The 18,773-nt window shown below is 39.7% G+C and overlaps 1 protein-coding gene across 5 annotated transcripts in view; it reads right to left on the bottom strand.

Moving 5' to 3' along the window:
• SCYL2 (SCY1 like pseudokinase 2) overlaps positions 1 to 18,773 on the bottom strand; it is a 56,425-nt gene that overhangs the window by 6,433 nt on the left and 31,219 nt on the right. For 2 of the 5 annotated variants that reach the window (XM_019545127.1, XM_019545125.1), the window contains exons 6-14: positions 16,051 to 16,272; positions 14,954 to 15,070; positions 13,552 to 13,677; positions 11,302 to 11,478; positions 10,232 to 10,243; positions 9,994 to 10,116; positions 8,811 to 8,924; positions 6,541 to 6,673; positions 389 to 507 (exon numbers count right to left, since the gene is read on the bottom strand). In XM_019545127.1, coding sequence (XP_019400672.1) covers positions 389 to 507; positions 6,541 to 6,673; positions 8,811 to 8,924; positions 9,994 to 10,116; positions 10,232 to 10,243; positions 11,302 to 11,478; positions 13,552 to 13,677; positions 14,954 to 15,070; positions 16,051 to 16,272 — 1,143 coding nt within the window. Of the gene's footprint in view, positions 1 to 388; positions 508 to 6,540; positions 6,674 to 8,810; positions 8,925 to 9,993; positions 10,117 to 10,231; positions 10,244 to 11,301; positions 11,479 to 13,551; positions 13,678 to 14,953; positions 15,071 to 16,050; positions 16,273 to 17,164; positions 17,312 to 18,773 lie in introns of those variants that run through there. The other 3 variants (XM_019545128.1, XM_019545129.1, XM_019545126.1) reach the window with 3 other exon arrangements.

The raw sequence follows: 18,773 nt of genomic DNA, 5'->3' as shown, positions 1-18,773 counted from the left end.
CTGCATCCCCCCACACCCTTCCACAACACCAGACTTACCAACTGGAGACAGCTCTCCACACTGCATGTTGTGCTCCTTGCTGCCTGAGTGCTATGCATGGCACGAGCCTTTATCAGCCAAATTATCCACCCCATCAGGCTGATATCAGATACAGCCAGTTTTGTTTATATTGGTACTGATCTGGTATCAGACCTATGTATCGATGCACCTCTACTTACCAGATCCACTGAAGAAGCACTGCTATTTAAGCCTAACTATTCTGACATCACTATTGTACATTTGTATCAAAATGTACCGATTAAAAAAATCTTCTGTGACACAATATTTTACCTTTACTTCTAGATCACCTAATTAGGTAAACATGCAAAAATTAAAACTGTGCTCTTACCTGATTGAGATTTAGATTGTTCTCAATACTCAGAGGAATCAGATGGGGTAATACTTTTCCTGCAAGTTGTTCTTTGGTAATTCCCAACTTCTTGTGGGTAAATGTGCATTTGTAAATACCTGACACACATCATTGAGAGAGATGAATTTCAGTAAATAGTGTGAATGAGCTCTAAGAAAAATACACTTACTATGCATACTGAAAATTAGCCAAAACGCAGGATTCAAAAGGCAGGTTACCAGGGAAAGATCCACCTATGGAAGATATTGTTTAGTGTGCAGCTGAACCTAAAACGGCTTAGAAATCATAACACCAAAAATATCAGCAGCAGAACTCCTGTTCCTTTGACCAGCTTCCCCTACAAGGAAGAGATGGAGTTCGCCTGATCAAGAGGGAAAGGTTGTATTTGCATGCAAGTTTGCTAACCTAGTGGGGATGACTTTAAATTAGGTTCAACAGGGCAGAGACAAAAAAGGAAGGAAGTATAGAGCTAGGCAGCCTAGATAAAAAAACAAACAAATAAATACATAAAATCTAGAAAAAGGGGGCAATAGGGAACCTTAAAACTATTCTTAGAGACAAATTACTGCCACGGGCTATTTACCTAAGATGTTTATATACCAATGCAAGAAGTATGGGGAATAATCAGAAATTATTAGAATTCCTCCTTGTGGGCAGCCCCTTGATATGGGGTTGACAGTCTTCCAGTAAAAGAGGGAAGTCATCAGTGAGTCTGCAGATGACTGAAGAGGCCAATCAAAGATTCTCATGTTTGACTACAGATATCACAAATAGTTCTGGGAGGAAGACATGTTTGTGATGTCAAGCCACAGCTCTTTCCTTTTGCCTCTCTTATTGACCTCCATAGTCAGTTGAATTTGTTCAAAACTATCAATGCCTCATTATACATCATGGTGGCACCGGGGACAATTCAGTACTTCAGTGTCTCAGGTGTTGATATTAATATTTCATTTCTCCAGGTTGGCCTTCAAAAAATCCTTGAATCTCTTCTTTTGCCCACAGCTAGAGCAGTGTCCATTGATAAGTTGGAAGTTCAGGACCCGTTTTGGGATTAGTTGTCAAGCATCCTTATATGATGTCATGAGCAACAGAGTGTCATATAAACATGGCTTCAATGCTGGTGGTGTTTGCTTGAGCCAGAATGCTGGTGTTTATTCTTCTGTTCTTCCAGTTAATATAGAGGATTTTTTGAAGATATCAGTGATGGTAATATTCCAAAGCTTTCAACTGTTTCTGCTATGTCATCCAAGGTTCACATTGATTCAACAGGGTAGGGACAACAGCCTGGTAGACGAGAAGTTTTTTGGAGTCTTGATATCATCTTCATTGGACACACATTTTGGACGTGTCCAAAGGCAGCACTGGCAGATTTTATCCAGTGTTGAATACTGTCATTCATATTTCCTTTTTGGGAAAGGTAGCTACCCAAATAGGGGAAATGTTCAACATTTTCAAACGATTACCTTCTAATTATAGGATCTAGAGGAGTAGCTGGCTAGTCTGGGGTGGGTTGATTAATTATCTTGGTTTTTGTGAAGTTGACAGTGAGTCCAAGCATTTCATACGTTTCACAGAAGTGATCAAGAGTGACCTGGAGTTCTTAAACTAAGTTAGCACACATGACAATTGTCAGCTTACTGAAATTTAGTAACGGAAATGTTAGTTATCTTGGATTTGGATTTTCATGAAATACTGGGATGCTAATTCCAAATGGAAGTTTACTAGTGATGAGATGTGGAATAGCTGATATAGATGGAAAAGTATGTTGGTGCAGTCACGTATCCTTGCATGACTGTAGTTCTAATAGTGAAAAGATCTGTTTCCAAGTCATTGCTTAGGATGGCTGCTGTTGTATCATCATGAAAGAGTTTGATAATGATAAATTTTGTGGGGCACTCAAAATCAGGATCTTCCATAGGTGCTCTCTGTTGATTGAATCAAAGGCCTTAGTCAGGTCAATGAAGGCCATCTCTGTATTCCTCAGTGTCAAGATGACCAGGGAGGTAGGAGAGTTTTTCACTAAGGCACTGCTGCAAAGGATCACTTTTAACAGGGTCTTTCAAGAACATAATATTGAACCTCTCCTTTGGTTGCTTCTGTCTCATTTTAGAGCTACACAAATAGATTTGATGGGACATATCAAACAATGATCCTTTCCACAGCCATCTACAGTGATCATAGCTCTGCCATGTCCATACCAGTCCCATAAACAAACTATGATGCAGTCAATCAGGTGACAGTGTTTTGAGTGGGGGTGCATCCATGATGTTTTCCATTGTTGCTTTGGAATAATAAGATGTTTATGATGATAAGATCACATTCTGAACACTTACTCAGGAGAAGAATGCCATTTGAATTTACTTTCTCCACCCCTTCCTTTCTAGTGTTTCTTTCTATAGCTCAGGGTCCCTGACCACTCTAGCATTGAAATTGCTGAGAAAAACAGTCTTACCTTCTTAGGAGACAGGTGATAGAACTTGGTTGCATTTACAATAAAATTCTTTTCGTACTATCATGGAAGTGTGATGTAATTGGGATAATGAAGACATGGTGAGATGGTTTGAAAGGAAGGAGTACTGTCATGGAGGAGTATAAATTTGTTCATGAAAGGCTGGCAAGGAGAAAAGGCAGATGGAATTGCTTTCTATAGAAAAGTTGCACTTACTGTGAAATGCAGTATGAAGTGAGAGATAGGTCTGTTGAAAAACTATGGTCTATATAAGAGGGGAGAACAGCAAGGCTGATGTCATGGTGGGCAACTGCTATAGAATAGAAGGTATTTATCAAGTCACATGGTGGACTTCAATTTCCATAAAAGGGTAACTGCAGGGCACAGGCAGGCCAAGCTGCAAGGGTAACAGCGCAGCACAGGCAGGCCAAGCTTGTGGAGTAAGTTTGGGATAACTTTTTCATACTGGTGTTAGTGAAGCCGTCTTGATTTGCTGTTCATATATAGGAATAAAAGTGGAAGACTACTTGGGTAACAACCATGAAATGACAAGTATTCAACACTGGACTTCAGAAAAGCAAATCTAAACTCAGGGAAATGGTAGGCAGGATCCCCTGGGAGGCAAGTCTAAAAGGAAAAGAAGTCCAGTAGGCCATATTATGGGCATAAGAACAAACTATCCTGACATGAAGTAAGAACAGGAAGTCCAACTTAGCTAAACAGTGAACTCTTCTATGAGCTGAAACCCAGAAAGGAATCCTACATAATGTGGAAACTTGACCATGTTATGTGGAAGTAGTATAAAAGTATTGAATGGGCAAGCAAGGATAAAAGTGAGAAGGCCAAGACCCAAAATGAGACAACTAGCAAGGGATGCAAAAGGCAACTAAAAACATTCCAGAAGTATGTCAGAAAGAGGAGGAAGATCAATAGGAGTATCACTCGCAAATAAAGGGAAGTGATCCTTCTTCTCTATGTGGCACTCATGAAGCTTCTGGAGAACTGTCAAGCTTTGGCCACCATACTTCAACACAGACAGGGACAGATTGGAAAGAATACAGGTGAGAGCAACAAAAATGATCAGTGCTCTGGAAAACATCAAACTTACAAGGAAAGGTTGAAAGAACTAGGTCCCTTCCAGCCCTAATTTAGGATTAAGTTTGGAGAAGAGAAATCTGAGGTGGGATTTGATAACAACCTTCAACTATCTAAAAGATGGTTATACAGAGAATAATGATACACTTTTCCCTGTAGCTGAGAAGACAGGATAGAAAGCAACAGTCTTAAGACTGCAGCAAGGAAAATGTAGGCTGTCTATTAGGAAAAATTTCTAGCTATAAGGGTAGTTAAGCATTGGATAGGCTACTAGAGCGTTTGTGGAATCACCATCCTTGGACGTTTTTAAGAGCAGTTGGAAAAACACTTGTCTGGGATGGGTTAAACAGAGGTGATCTCGCCTTAAGCCGAGGTGTGGACTTGTTGACCTCCTGAGGTCCCTTCCAGCCCTATTTTTTTTTTTTAACAATTCTGTAAAAACAGTAAACTCCAATGTAATCTGGCTATAAAAAGAAGCCTCTTTTATAACATACAGAACAGCAGCAGCAATAAGTCAGTGACTCAAGGCTATATGCTATGGCTGTGGAACAAAGCAACACACTGTACTTTGAGTATGGATGCCACCCTTGGTATTTCTCTGAAAACTTGCCGCCCACTCTCTCTCTCTGCATTCTACAGTAACTCTTTTAGGAAAGTTAGGTCTGTGTTAAATACAAAGTGAAACAAGACAATCTAACAGCCCCTTTTTCTCTTGAAATAAAAAAAAAAAAACCTATGGAAAAAATGGATACAGACATGGAAGACGGATCTAATTTTAAGCCTAGTAAGCTTATACAGTATAACCTCACAAATCCAGAATTATTGAAAATCCAGCACTTTATAAAACTACACTCCTTTGGGGAGTAGCAGCAGCCAGTTCCGGAGCAGTGGAGGGGGAAGCTTGCATGCTCCAGCTGCTGCCACCATCCACCACCCTGTGTCACTGCTCTGTGTACGGCTGCTGCTCCGGGACTGGCTGCCGCTACCCTCGCCCCACTGGCCACCGCTTCGGTTTCAAAAATTCAGAATTTTCACATTTCTGCCAAGTGCTCGGTCCTGAGCATGCCAGATTCATAAAAGTTATACTGTACCATGTTACAAGGGCACGCATTTCATACAGCAGAATACTTGTTTGTTTAAATAGCCCATTTGCTGAAAATGCATGAACTGTAACAGTGAAGATCAAACAGAAGAAAAGCTCTGGAATATGCTTTTTTATGACTGTCATAAAAAAGGCCTATCAGCCAGCCAGGAAAGATTCAGCTCCTGACTTAGGACATATGGGTGTAAGTGGGGAAGAAAGAGAAGGCAGGATGAACATAAACATGACCCCTCCCATGTTAGGATTCTTGTACATGAGCAGTTTGGGCACCATATAGTTAAGGATCAGATAGGATAAAACCACAATTCTTTTGTGGACAGGAGACAGCTTTAACTAATGCTACCAATTAGGGTAAAATTTTATGCAACCCAACCCACAGCTAGAGCTTCATTCTACATGCCTTCCCACTTCCAGACACAGCTCTTGCCGTCTTTTTGCTTATACGGAGGAACGCAGGTCAAGGATATTTGAATGTGCCCAAGAGCAATGTACACAGCTGTTCTCAGGCAAATTTATATCACTTCAACACCTGGAGGATCCACAGAAGTTATACAGACCAGCTGCTGTGGAAGATGTTTCTGATGGACTACAAGCAGTATCAGGAATGGATTTTGTAATAAAAAAAGGACGTGCCTAAGAAATTAGGTACTAGGCTTGTGCGAAGCAGCTAGTATTCGGTTTGGATTTGGCCGATTCAGGGGACAGTGATTTGATTTGGTGATTCAAATCACTGTCTTGAATTGATTCAGCTGAATCCGATTCAGAGGTTTGGCCATTGCCAAATCAGCTAAATCTCCGAATCAAATAGTCCTCATTCCCCACCCACTTGCCCAGCCCCATCAATGGCTGCCCCGCCCAGCCCCAGCATCCCAGCTCTTTAAAACAAAAGACCTGCATTCACCAGTTCCTGCCACACGGGGGGGTGATCCCCACTGCCCCACACTACGTGGAGGTACCTCTGCCATGAGCCCTCAAAGGCCCTGACGGCCGCTGCAGCAGCCAGTGACTGGGTTTTTTTGTTTTTTTTTTTTAAAAGCGCTAGGATGCTGGGGCTGGGTGGGGCAGCGGGTGCTCAGAGGGGTTAGGGCAACAGGCAGGGGATGGAGCCTAGTAGGGATCCCCCCACGGTCCCTTCCCTCTCCTTCAGCCCCTCTCCCCGCTGCCCCCTACTCACTGGCAGGGAGTCAGGGTCCAGCTCCCTGTGATGGCAAGCAGGGACTGCCTGAATCTCCAAATCTCTCCAAATCAATTTGGACCTTTTTATTGGTCTCCTGATTTGATTCGGATTCGGAGATTCGGCCGCTGAATCAGGCCAAATCTCCTCCAAATTGAATCAGCATCCAAAGCTTTGCACAGCCCTATTAGGTGCCTCTAATAGGCTGCTACACAAATTTTCAACTATAAAACATACAGACTTATCAAAGTATACATAAAATTGCTACATCAAAACACTAAAAGAAGATTAAAGTAAAAACTGTTTATTACCTAAAATTCCCATTAGTACTGCAGGTTCCTTGGATGGAATTTGTTGTAGGAAAGGCAGAATGTCATCAAGTACAAACCACTTATCCAGGTACTCCAAAATCTTTCCTAAGCAGACTAGTGAGTTTACACGGACCTATTGCATATGAAACAAGAGTTAGGCAATGTGTCCAAGTTGAGTTTTTTCCTAGAAGCACACATATACAATATATTTGACAGATGTAAGGATTTTTGTGGGTGATTTCTTTTTATTGGACCAATTGCATGGTTGGGAGAGACTTAGACAAGCTTTCAGAAGCAGAGAAGCCTTCTGCAGGTCTCTGGAAGAGAAGCACACGCAGCAGAGCTAAATAGCAGATGGGACAAAGGCTTGTGTAAAACTACATCTTGTTCCATGTACAAATTTCCTGCATCATAAGAGAAATATGATTTCAACACTACGTAAAATATTTAGTCTTTTTAAAAGAATACATATAATTCCTTAAATTCTATAGAAAATTAGATTTGCATGATTCTTGAGGTTCCTTCCAACTCTGTGAATCTATAAAATTAGATTTTCACAAAATTATCAAGTTCTATCCAATAAGAAATGTTTGGTCCTTTAATGCAATGTGTTTAAACATAATGTTTCAAGATAGCATTTCTGCAATGTTAAAACATCAGAGCACCTTGTAAAAAAAAGTCTAACAGCAGATTTCCATTGGGCGGGGGAGGAGTGTGAAAAAGAAAAGAAAAAGAAAAAGGATAAATGTGCTTTCTTCCCCCTGCTTGACAAAAAAAAAAAATCTTACCTTTCATTGTCTAACACTTAAGAGTGGAATGAGACCTAGTGAGAGGTAATCAAATCTGAACTATTTGACAGAATCTCAACAGAAAATGCTTAAAGAATTTAACCGATTAGTTTACACTAGAGAAAATAAAGCTTGCTGTTCCACAGTGATACTATTTTTGTTGTGATCCAAATACATTCTTGCTCTAAACTATTACGTAGCGCCTCTCCAATTTTGAAGACTGCTACCAAGTTATCATTTTCAAGAGACAAAAGCCCCAAGGAAGGAACAGCAGAAACAATGCATGATTCCTTCCTATACTCACAGCTTGTATCTTGTTTTTTCTTTAGAGAGAAACTACACTTAACCTAACTTGGAAGCTATGCATGAAACCCACTGAACTGAAATGCCATATTACTGCATTTACTCAATTATAAGACGAGGTGCCCCACCTCCTCCATTTAACATGGGGGGGCAAAGCCTGTCATCTTAGAATTGAGTATGAGGATAGTTGGGGCAGGGGGAAAGAGAAGGGGGCAGGCAGCCCTGTGCTACTGCCTCTGCACCCTGCCTTCCTTACCCCCCCACAACCCTGTTGTCTCTGCACTCCTGCCCACCTATCTCCCTCCCCCTCTTATTCTTGCTATGAAACAGCAGGCTCTGTCCACGCTACAGCCCAGTTCTGCCCTGTAGCAGCAGTGCATACCCTGCAGGGCTGCTATGGGCGTGGGGTTAGGGCCATCCTCAGACCCCTAGGCTTCAGCGTGGATGGAACCTGCCAGCATGAAGCATAAGTATAAGGGGAAATGAAGAGGGGGAAGCAGATGCAGCAGGGGGAAAACTGTTTGACCTCCCCAAACCACCTCCCCCAACTGCCTGCTCCTCCACAGCAGTGGGGGGGATAAATTAAAGACGACCCCGCAGTAATTAGATTTGAATACATGGAAAATTACAACGAATTTATAAAATTCCCCATGTACAGAATCTAATTATGGGGGGACCACCTTAAATTCAGGCTTGTCTTAAAATGGTATTTTAAATGGACATAAGAATACCCAGTCATTCGAATTGTTGTTTCCACTTTGTAATGGGAAAAAAGGCTAAAAGCTACACAATCACAAAAGCACTGAAAAAGCTACAGAACCACAATCTGAAATACAACCTACTCTGAAATAAGTCTGTACAATTTGTATTAAAGAGCACCAAACAGCTCTTTAACTGTTAGAAATTTTATAAGATACATAATCCAAGACAGGTTGTTTTTTTTTCTTAATAAGTGTTTGCATCATTGAAACAAAGGAAGGGGTTGCTTACTGGTTTCTGACCAAAAAACAGTGAAGAAAACCCTGGATTATTGTAATACAGCAACTAACTCCCCCTCACAGGATTCAGGGCTTCTTAATAATGGTAAAATAAAATAGAAAAGCCAAAATGATTTTTAAACACAATTTTCAGTATTTTGGGGTGTGAAAAAGTACAGATCAGAAACGCCAGTTTACTTACAGCAAGAGAAGAAGTTTGTAAGCATGCATTTTTAATTCTTGGTATTAATGCATTTTTCATTGATGGATAGTCTATTAGGTTAGCAAATGTGGGAATTATATTTAAGCAAAGCTCCTGTAAAGAAACATATACCATATTAATTTTTAAAAATGCATTTCAATTCAAAACTAGTAAAATATACTCTAAACAATCAGTTAATGTATCTCAATTTCACCCCTTCAAGGAAATTAATTAAGGCAGTCTAGTGCTGATTTCTAACTTCCAATTTAAAACTAATTAGAATAAAATTTGAGGATGAGTTTTTGCAAAACAAAAGGGTAGATTAGTGGTTACTACAAAATATTTGGATGACAAGAACATCTTGCATTTCATGAAAGATTGCTTTGTGAAAAAGTTTCTTTGAAAAGTTACTTGTGATGAAAGTATTTTAAAATATTTTTTTCTATAACATACCAAACAAAACAAATGCACATCAACAACTCTGTGAAGAAGCACAAACAAGTACCAAAATCTAAACTGTCAAACAAGCATTACACATTTAATCATTTAAGAAAAATCTAATTTGTGTAACTTCTATGAATGATATAAAAATCTCACTAAGACAAGTAAAACCTGGTTAACCATATGCTAGCTAAAAGAAACTTCTCATCCGCCAAATTATCCATTGCTTTCCCTCATGATTTCTACACTTGTAGGCTTTCTAAAGGTTTCGAGGCTGGGATCATTAGCTTTGAAATTTTCCAATGGTCTGTGTATCCAGTTCTCCTTAGAGAGATATGTGCATAATTGTATGTCTGAAATAAGGGTAAATTCCAAGGGGCTAAATCAGAAGAATAATAAGGTATGAATAGAAAGTAAATACTTATTTAGGCAACCAGCCTAAACTGGCAACAATCACTCTAACACTAGTGATGTTCATTTGGCAGAAAATTGTCTTGTTAATAAAGCACAGATGTCTTGTGAATAAAACACAGCTGCCCAAGTGATTTTTTTCTTGTAAACAGGAAAAAGATTCCCACAGCATGCAGTGGTATTAATCCAAATGCTTTAAGAGATATTGAACAGGCATTAAGGTCCTCTTCTAAGAGTAACAATTTAGTGACAGAAACTGAAAGTTTCCTTCAAAAGCAAAAGAAGAAATAACATTTTAAACAATATTAAAGAGATAGAGCATTTACTGCACCTGAATCTGAATTGAAGGTGCTTCTAAGGCTCTATAAACCATTGGTAGAACACTGTTCTTTATTTCATCTGGTGGAGTTTTGGTTAGTAGCAAGTCCATTTTTTGCAGGAAAATCAGTAAAATCTATAGGGAAAAAACACTTCAGATATTACAGCTTTTACTTCTGGCAACATCACACTTTCCATATGAAGTTTATTATAAATATTTTAAAAAACATCAGTTTTCTTGTAACACTTACCATGTTGCTAGCCTGAAGGCATGGAAGACAAAAAATACACCTGGGTATGTTATTACATTTTTAAAACAGGAAACAAAAATTAAACAAATCAAACATATTCTAGAATGATTTGGAGGATTGGGGAGGGGGAAAAATTTCAAGGCTAGTAGATTCTGGCTCCCAATTACAAAACAGTCTTTGGTTACATTCCATTACACCAAAAATACATATATAAATCACTTATTTACATACTATTATACAAAATACCTGGTTTCCAAGAAACCTTGAGTAAAATTCTTCCTCTTAGATGCATATGAGCAACCTCCACTATCTACAGAAGTTACAGTGTTTACCCAAATCCAACACAACTTTGATCCCCCAATAAGTAGATTCTATATATAAAAAAGTATAAATTGGTTACAATTTTCCATGCATAGAGTCTCAGTTAATTATTGGAAGCTCATCTTAAATTTATCCTCCTCCATTGCTGTGGTGGGGAAAGCAGCAGCAGAGGGTGCATGCAGCCTGAACCCCACTCCTTGCCCCACAACTATTTGTCCCCATCTAGTGCCTGTCCTCTACAGCCACTTGCAATATCTTCACTGTATATGCAGCCAGTGTGTGCTAAGTGTGTTCACTTGGAGTAGCTCCTGCATTGATACAGTCAAAGGCAAATGTACTAAAGAAAACCGAGGCCATTCTTACGCATGCTCTGAGGGCGTTCAGTGACACCTCAGAGCCCTTCAGGCATGCCTGCCACCATTTTTATGCACGGGGATGCCGATATGTAAGATGCAGGAGGCTGCTGGAGCATGGTAATTGCCATGCTCCAGCAGACTTGATTAATCAAGTCTGTTCCAACATGCTGGAATTCCAGCATGTTGAAGCAGCCTCCGTGCTTGTGTATAGGTACCCTCAATCTGCAAATTTTCTAAAAATTGTTCGTGGCTTACTTAAAACTGATGTCTCTAGATGACTATAGAGCCAAGATGACTAAATCTGTAGAGAATTAGAACAAGGAAACAGACTGATAGGGTTTTTTCCAGGGAAAGCTCTGGTTAAAAAAAGCTGCTGGAATTCTATTTATGTACCTGGATTGGTTCTTGCTGTTTAAAAACAGGGGCAAGATCAGGCAGAATGAGCTTGACGTACTCTTCTTTGGTGCACTCCTCAGCAATCAGAAGAACATTAGGCAGAACAAAGGGTACCATATCAGGATTCACAAACTCTGAGGTCAAAGGAGGCAAAATTCTCTGGATTATAACACGCTAAGAAAGAAACAAAGATATGTTATGTTGCATTGTAAAGCAGGAAGATTCCAATTTTAATTCAAAGTGTTGTTTTCTTACATTTAAAAAGTAAGGTACAAACAAACAGTAATCAGATCTGAAAAATACTTTCAATTTACTCTTTGAAGGATTGGTATGTTTGTATTTGCCTGTTACACATTCAAGCTCACACAACTGTTTCAAAAACCAAGAAAAAGCCAATTAATTGTAAATTCTAGCTAAAGACTATTTCAGATAAAGTCATATACCACCTGCTGAATGAGGGATGCTGGGCCAGTCCATGGCTATGCCTGTGCTGGTCCCCTGTGCAGGTGCATGCAAACCTGGTCCAGTCCTACATGCAGCATATGCTGTTCCCACTCTGGAGCTCACTCAGCATGTGGTACACGATCTATATGAGATGCCTTGCTGGATCAGACCTGTGTGTTGGCTCCAGGGCTAGTCCAGATTCAGCCCCCAAGCCACCCACGTACACTGGAGCCAGCATGCAGGCCCGGTTCAGCAAGGCACCCCACACAGTATGTGACCTGTGCCTGCCCCATGCATCACATGCAGAACAAGCCCTGGAGCAGGGCCAGATTGTGATGTACATGGCATGCACAGGGCACACTGCTCAGGACAGGGCCAGCACAGAACACATATTGCCTAGCCAGACTGTCCCTGTGTGCCAGCTTTGGCAAAGCCAGATCTGGACCAGCCCTGGAGCTAACACGGAGGGCTAGTTTGGGGTGGACATTGCTTACAGCATGTACCCTGGACTGAACCTCCTGTGCACTAGGGGGTCTAGCCTGCATACCCAACTGGCTTCACATGATGCCAGATCACAGGGCTCTGTAGTCTGGATCTAACCCACAGGCTTAACCCATGTAATGTATTTTCCTAAAGACTATAAAAAATTTTATCAGTGTAACATTAATCTGTTGAAGGAATCTACAATTTGTTACATAATACGTATGCTTCTCTGCAAAGTATAAAAAAATGCATTCTTACACCTAGACAATTCCTTCTTCTCTAGCTTTTGCACCTACTTCATCAGCTTGTGAGAATCCTGAAGAAGTACCTAGTATGAATAAGCATATGCTAAGCTACCAAAATGACAATCAAACCAGAAGTCTGAGTGGAAGCTATTTAAGTTAATGTAATGTGATCAAAGGAGGCAAGGAAAAATTTAAGGTCAAGTCCTGCCTTGAGAAGGATGCTGGACTAGATCTCATAAGGTCCCTTTCAACCCTAATATCCTATGATCTTCCCTGTATTCTTCTACCACCCACTGCAAAATTTTTGGAGACTTCGCTCAACTCCAAAGTGTCACAACATTATTTAACCAATGGGAAAAAGAGTTGCTGTTTTAGAAAATACACTATTAAATAAGAGCTCTTCCTACACTAGAGCTTTATACCATATACTTCAAAAATAAAGTTAATTTGAATATGAAGAACAGTAAACAAGTGTTTTTCTTGCTTTATGTTTTACAACTATAAAATATATGATAACACACAACGGAAGAGGACTAGTCCAGTCAGGGCCTGATTTGCCATATAGAAATTTAGACAGAAAGACTCACTCTCTAGATTGTCTGTGAGTGTTGCCATAATGGTGAGCTAAATCCCTCAAGGGATGAAAGCTTATAATCGCTGAAGAGCAGAGAACTATTGAGTGGCTCTGCAAAGAGCTCAGTCAGTCCTAATGTATGCGGAGGATATAACTTTCACAGTCATGTAGCAAGGGGTCTGTAAAGCAGTGTGACTGATCCAAACAATGACTACAGGAAGAGGAGGGTAAGTGGTGGCATCAAGGCAAATTTCGCTAGGATGAGAGGTCAACACCGCCATTTCCTTCTCTTTCCAGGCATACTGAAAGCTGCAGGATGCTTCCATTAAATCATAGTTCCTCAAGTCTGTCTGTCTTACTCTGTTCTGATGACCCCTCTATACAGTCCTTTGTGGCACTAACTGGTACAGACTCCAACATTTTTGCTTTCAGAATATTAAAAGTACCTACAGACATGACCTTCTTCAGTCTTTATTTCAGTCTCACTTCAGGAAAACATACCTTAGGGAGTTTTGGCAGAACCTTTGGCAGCCCTTTAAAAAACTGTGATTTCTGAAGATTATCCCTTTGGAATAAAGAATCAAAATATTGTAGTGTCATTGCACCAACATCATCAAAGAAGGGTATCTAAAATAAAAATATAAAAAGTGTGATATTTCGTGGGAAACCACTATCAATGCTATTATAAATATACCACATGTACAATTATAAATTCACCTTCTCAAATGCACTATACATCGACAAACTTTTACAGTTAAGTGGCTGCAACTAACAATAGGAAAAGTAAATTTTTACATACCATATTTAAACACATTCAAGGCAAGGTTTTATCCCATATGTAATATATGGAAAAGGCCCACTTTCTTAGATTTGAGTTGGGGGGGGGGACGCGGGGTGCGAAACAGGCTGTTGCTGCAGCTCTAACTCTGGCCCTCATCTTGAGTCAGGGTTGGACCACAGCCACTGTTCACCCACTGTCTTTGCCCCCCTTCTGGCTGTTGCCCACTGCTACAGGAAGGCTGGAACTGTAGAGTAAGTAGCAGCTGGGGGGACAGGAGGGGGAGGGAGGATGCAGCAGTCGTATCTGCAAGAGTAGTAGACAGTAGAAGGAGCAAGCGGTGGGGGACATAGTCATGGTGGGTGTAACAAGTGGCAGGGGGAGGTAAGCAGACAGCAGAGGGGGGAAGTGGTAGGGAAGAATTTGTGTTGATGGGGGCCCACCCCTCTAAAAGTCTTCAAGGCTCCCAATTCCTTTTTATGCAAGAGACCATGAGGAAAAATAATGAGTGATGCCATTCTACAAACAGGAACAGATTTAGAAAGCAAGGTAGCCATCATGGCACTCATTTTCAAACCCTGCCATCATGTTGAAAAAGCAGATGATGGGTTTGAAAAACTAAAACTGTTGTTGTAAGAATACTTAACCCACAGCTCATTTACTACATCATAACTAATTTGGGTAGAGATGCTTCAGATATAGTTTCAGTTACACCCAAGCATATTTAACAAGCAGTTGGTCAGGGCAACTCTTACATTTCCTGATTCCTGACCATTTCACTTTACAGCCTTAAGAGCCTCCCAGTATTTTAAAATTTCAATGTTATAAAAGGAAGTAAAACATTTTAGTGAGAGTCTTTTACAGGCATCTGAAAAACAGCAAGTGTGCACCTCATACAAGACTATGACGGGATGGTTTCTGTTTACCAAGTACTAGAAACAGGTGCTCATTTTCATAAAAAAAAGGTAAGTCATCACAAAACAAAAAATAATTGGTGCGCTGTAGATAATAGCCTTCAACTGAAGAGATAACAGCTAACCCCCCCCCCCAGTGGCTATATTAATTACAAAAATCAATTATTATTTAACACATTTCTTGAAACTACAGTGATTGTTGTACACTGACCTTAGTCATTTGATCTGCATCTGGTCTGACTGTAGGAGCTACATTTAACAGTAGCTTTATGTGTTCACGAACTTCCTCCGGTATATTCTGAAGAGCGCTGGAGCTTAAACGACTTAGCTGCATAAATAATTCAAGGGTATGCACCATAAATAAAGAAAATCCTACATATAACTAGCTTCAGTACAATTCTTGTAAGAGTATATTTTTGTCCTCTAGAAGAGTGTTTGGTTTACTTACAATGAAAGGCAAGTTTTGTAATATTTCATTTTGATAAATGAAAGTATGAAAATAAATGCTTGTGGTATGGTCCCTTCTACCCTTTTTGTTACAGTACTGAAGCAAATTAGTACTGGTTTTAAAAAAAATGCTGAGTTTAAAATTTGTAGATTTGTGTAACTCACTTTCAATGGCCAAAGCCATTTAGTCATCACACAGAGTCACCAAAAGCCATTTAAACAATTACATCCTACCATTGCATTATGATCCAAATACCATAAGGCAGCATTACATGTGACATGTTACAAGGTATATCCATCTAACTAATTCTCTTCTTTCCCATCCTTCAGCTGAAGAGATATTAATTTTTTTCTCCACCTCCCCTGCCTGCTGGAGAGACAGCATGTCCCTGACCCACCGCTGCTGAGAAGAATACAGGAAAAGGTGGCATGACTCTCTTCACTTCCTGGTTACTGGTGGAAGAGATCCCATTCTGACCTCTAGGGTGAGCTTTTACGCTTAGTGGCTCTCCCTACCTCCTAACAAAGAACTGAGTCAGACACTGCTAATCTGTCTGCTCCATACACAGGAAGACTGGTACATCAGAAATGTATTCTACATGAACATGCCCATAAAGGAACCAAGCAGAACATCAGTACTGCAGTTAATCCAGGCATTTGGAATGTTTGCTTATTTTTATGATTAATATTTTGTAAAGCTGATTTTTTTTTTAAAGGTAACATATTTGCCTTGTAAATTTAAACTGGACGTTGAACTTGAGATATTCATTTCTTCTTTAAATAGTAACTGCTTTTAAACACAGAGAGAATAAAAAAACTCCTTATGGTAAAATGTAAAGCATTCACAAGTATAGCAAATACCTGATCCAGCTGTCTACTGAAACTTTTATAAATATCCTGCTTGTTGACCTCAAAAATCGGTTTCCCTTTATTAAAAACTGAATACATGACAGCACCTAAGGAGTACATGTCACTAGCTGTCTCGCAGCTCACTGAAAGAATGTATTCAGGTGCCAAATACTCAGGATTTGGAAGACACAAGGATGGCAAGTTTGGGTCCCATTCTTTGCAAGGGAACTTCAGCTGCAAGAACAAACAGTGAAAGAATATACAGATTAAAATGTTTAAATTGAAATTTAAACAAGCAACTCAATCAGCAGTGATCAGTTACCAAATTATTTCAGTTTTACCAGGAGCCAAATGGGAAAAGAAGAAAGCAAAACTCAAAGTCAGCCTATGAAAACTAAGTAGATTTGCTCTCCCTGTGGCAGACCTTATGCCAAAGTACAGAGATTTAAAATTACAGACTGTAATGAAAATTTTAAACTATTTATATATTTAGGTAGCAATTAAATCTTGGAATAAACTGTTACATGAAACGCCTCTTCTTACTTTATGAGTTTGAACTTATATCTGAAGAAAGGGTATCAAGCCATCTCATCCACACTGCACTGAGGGGTGGGACAGCAGACCTGCCCATTGTGCTGATATTGGTTCATCCTCATGCAAAGCTTGGCTGGTGACCTGCAGCCCTAAAAAGCAACACTGCAGGGGAAGGGGAGGAGGGCTGGATGACCTCCTGTTCTACCCCATCAACAGATTTACATTGCGTGTTCTGCAGAGATATAATCTCTATGTCCTGTTACTAATTCCCTGAAGTATTTAGCCCCCCTCAATTAATTCACTCCCGTATTTCTTTTCAACAAAAAAATGTGAAGTGTAGAGTGGTTTTACAACAAATTTGTAGTGGCACAAGGATGAAAACAAATTCATTTTCTAAGTGCTAGGCATTCCCTGTCCCTCCCCCACCTGCTTACTCCAAGGGACTACTAGAATCTACAGTCTCTGACTCCATAAAAGAAAATCATGAGCCCACGACATGAATGAGCTAGTGCAATCTGTAGTTCATGCAGCCTGTTTCAGACAAAAATCTGCATTTAAAATAAACAGTGGACAACAATAGGAGACCCATTACCTCTTGTTCAGAAGGATTTGTTGATGGGATACAAAAATCAAATCCCATGATTTTCCACGCTCCACTTTTATTCAAAATTATATTTTCAGAAGTGATATTTCCATGGACCATTTTCACACTGCTGTGCAGAAAGGACAAACCTTCAGACACCTGTTAATAAAGATAGGTAGTAGTACTGGAATGCAATGCAACCATACAGCCAATCTGATAAAAGTTATCACCAACAAAAATCCCTGCCTCTAGCATTAATATAAAATTAATTAATTAATTAAAATCAAGGGCTTTTTGCCACGTTCTTTCAAATACTTGCAAAATATGTATGACACTAGGACATCAGTCTCTTACTTCCTGTGGTCAAAGATAAATTGGCACATTAGCTAAAACCATTCAATCTAAATCCACTAAAAAGATACATTTTCAGCAATGTTAGTTGAATTATAAGTGCATCTCAAGCAAATGATAGGCAGCTGGTAAACTAATTTATGAAGTTACTAACGTTGATCACAGGATTTGGGAAAGTGGAAGGAAGAACTTATCTAGGATGAGCAGAACATGCACCAGGTAAATAAACTGAATAGAAACAGGTAGCCATTCGTTTTTTCTGAAGAAATGAAGGAAAGAAAAGCACGCAGAAGAGCTTATGTGCCTCTGTAGCATCAGCAAGAGGAAAGGTGCAAGTAGAATAGCCTGCACATTACCAGGCCTTTTAGTTGTTTGATTTATTTATTTTTTTACACGTTAGACTATGACAGAATGAGGCAGGCAGTAGTGGATCACTTTAAAAGAAAAAAGGAAAATGAACGGAAGGTGGTGGGGAGGCGAAGGAGCAATTGCCCAATTAATCGGTTGCAAGAAGGGAAAGACATGGAGACAGGACCAGAGCGCTCAGACATGGAGGGCTTTCCAAGCATACAAGAAAGCAGTGGCAACAGAGAGAAGGTAAAAACCTGCATGTGTGTGGTTGTGGGGAGGGGAGAGGATGGGAACAAGCAGGGCAGAGGGACAGAATTTGTATGCGAAGACGGAACGCTGGCTAGATCAAGGTGGGAGTGGAATGACAATGGAAATGAATACAATGTATATTTAAATGTGTCATATGTTTAAATATTGTTGAAAAAGGTAAAGAAACCAAAAAGCTATACCCCTAAGAGTGGGAATTGTCACCAATCTTCTAAAAAAAAAAAAAGGGAAAAGGCAACAAGAAAGATAAATGTATTAATCCATTTTCACTTTTTCAGGGAAGGATAAGCAGAGATGGTAGCAATTTAGAGCATTCCATCTGGTAGTCATCACTTCCGTTTACAACAGGACTTTGAAGCATTGTGGTCTCTCTCCTTATAATTATTTCATGTACAATATGCTCTTTAGAAGCTAGTACTTTCCACAAAGCTTAATATCCACAACTGATATTGGTTCTGGTAGTTTAATCTGGCCATTTCCTAGGCTTTTCAAAGAACACTGTAAAGTTTGTTCAAAATTAATTTTCTATGAGTCTCAATAGCAGTCTTCAAATTAGTTGATCAAACATTATGACCCACACAATTTTCTAATTTTAAAAACATAGCCTGATTTTGAAATCTTTTAAACTAGCATTTGTTCAAAATTAAAA

This window comes from Crocodylus porosus, unplaced genomic scaffold, assembly GCF_001723895.1.
Source record: "Crocodylus porosus isolate Cpor-Errol unplaced genomic scaffold, CroPor_comp1, whole genome shotgun sequence".
Taxonomy (NCBI): Eukaryota; Metazoa; Chordata; order Crocodylia; family Crocodylidae; genus Crocodylus; species Crocodylus porosus.
The sequence above is the reverse complement of the archived record's forward strand: the minus strand, read 5'-3'. Positions and strand labels throughout refer to the sequence as shown.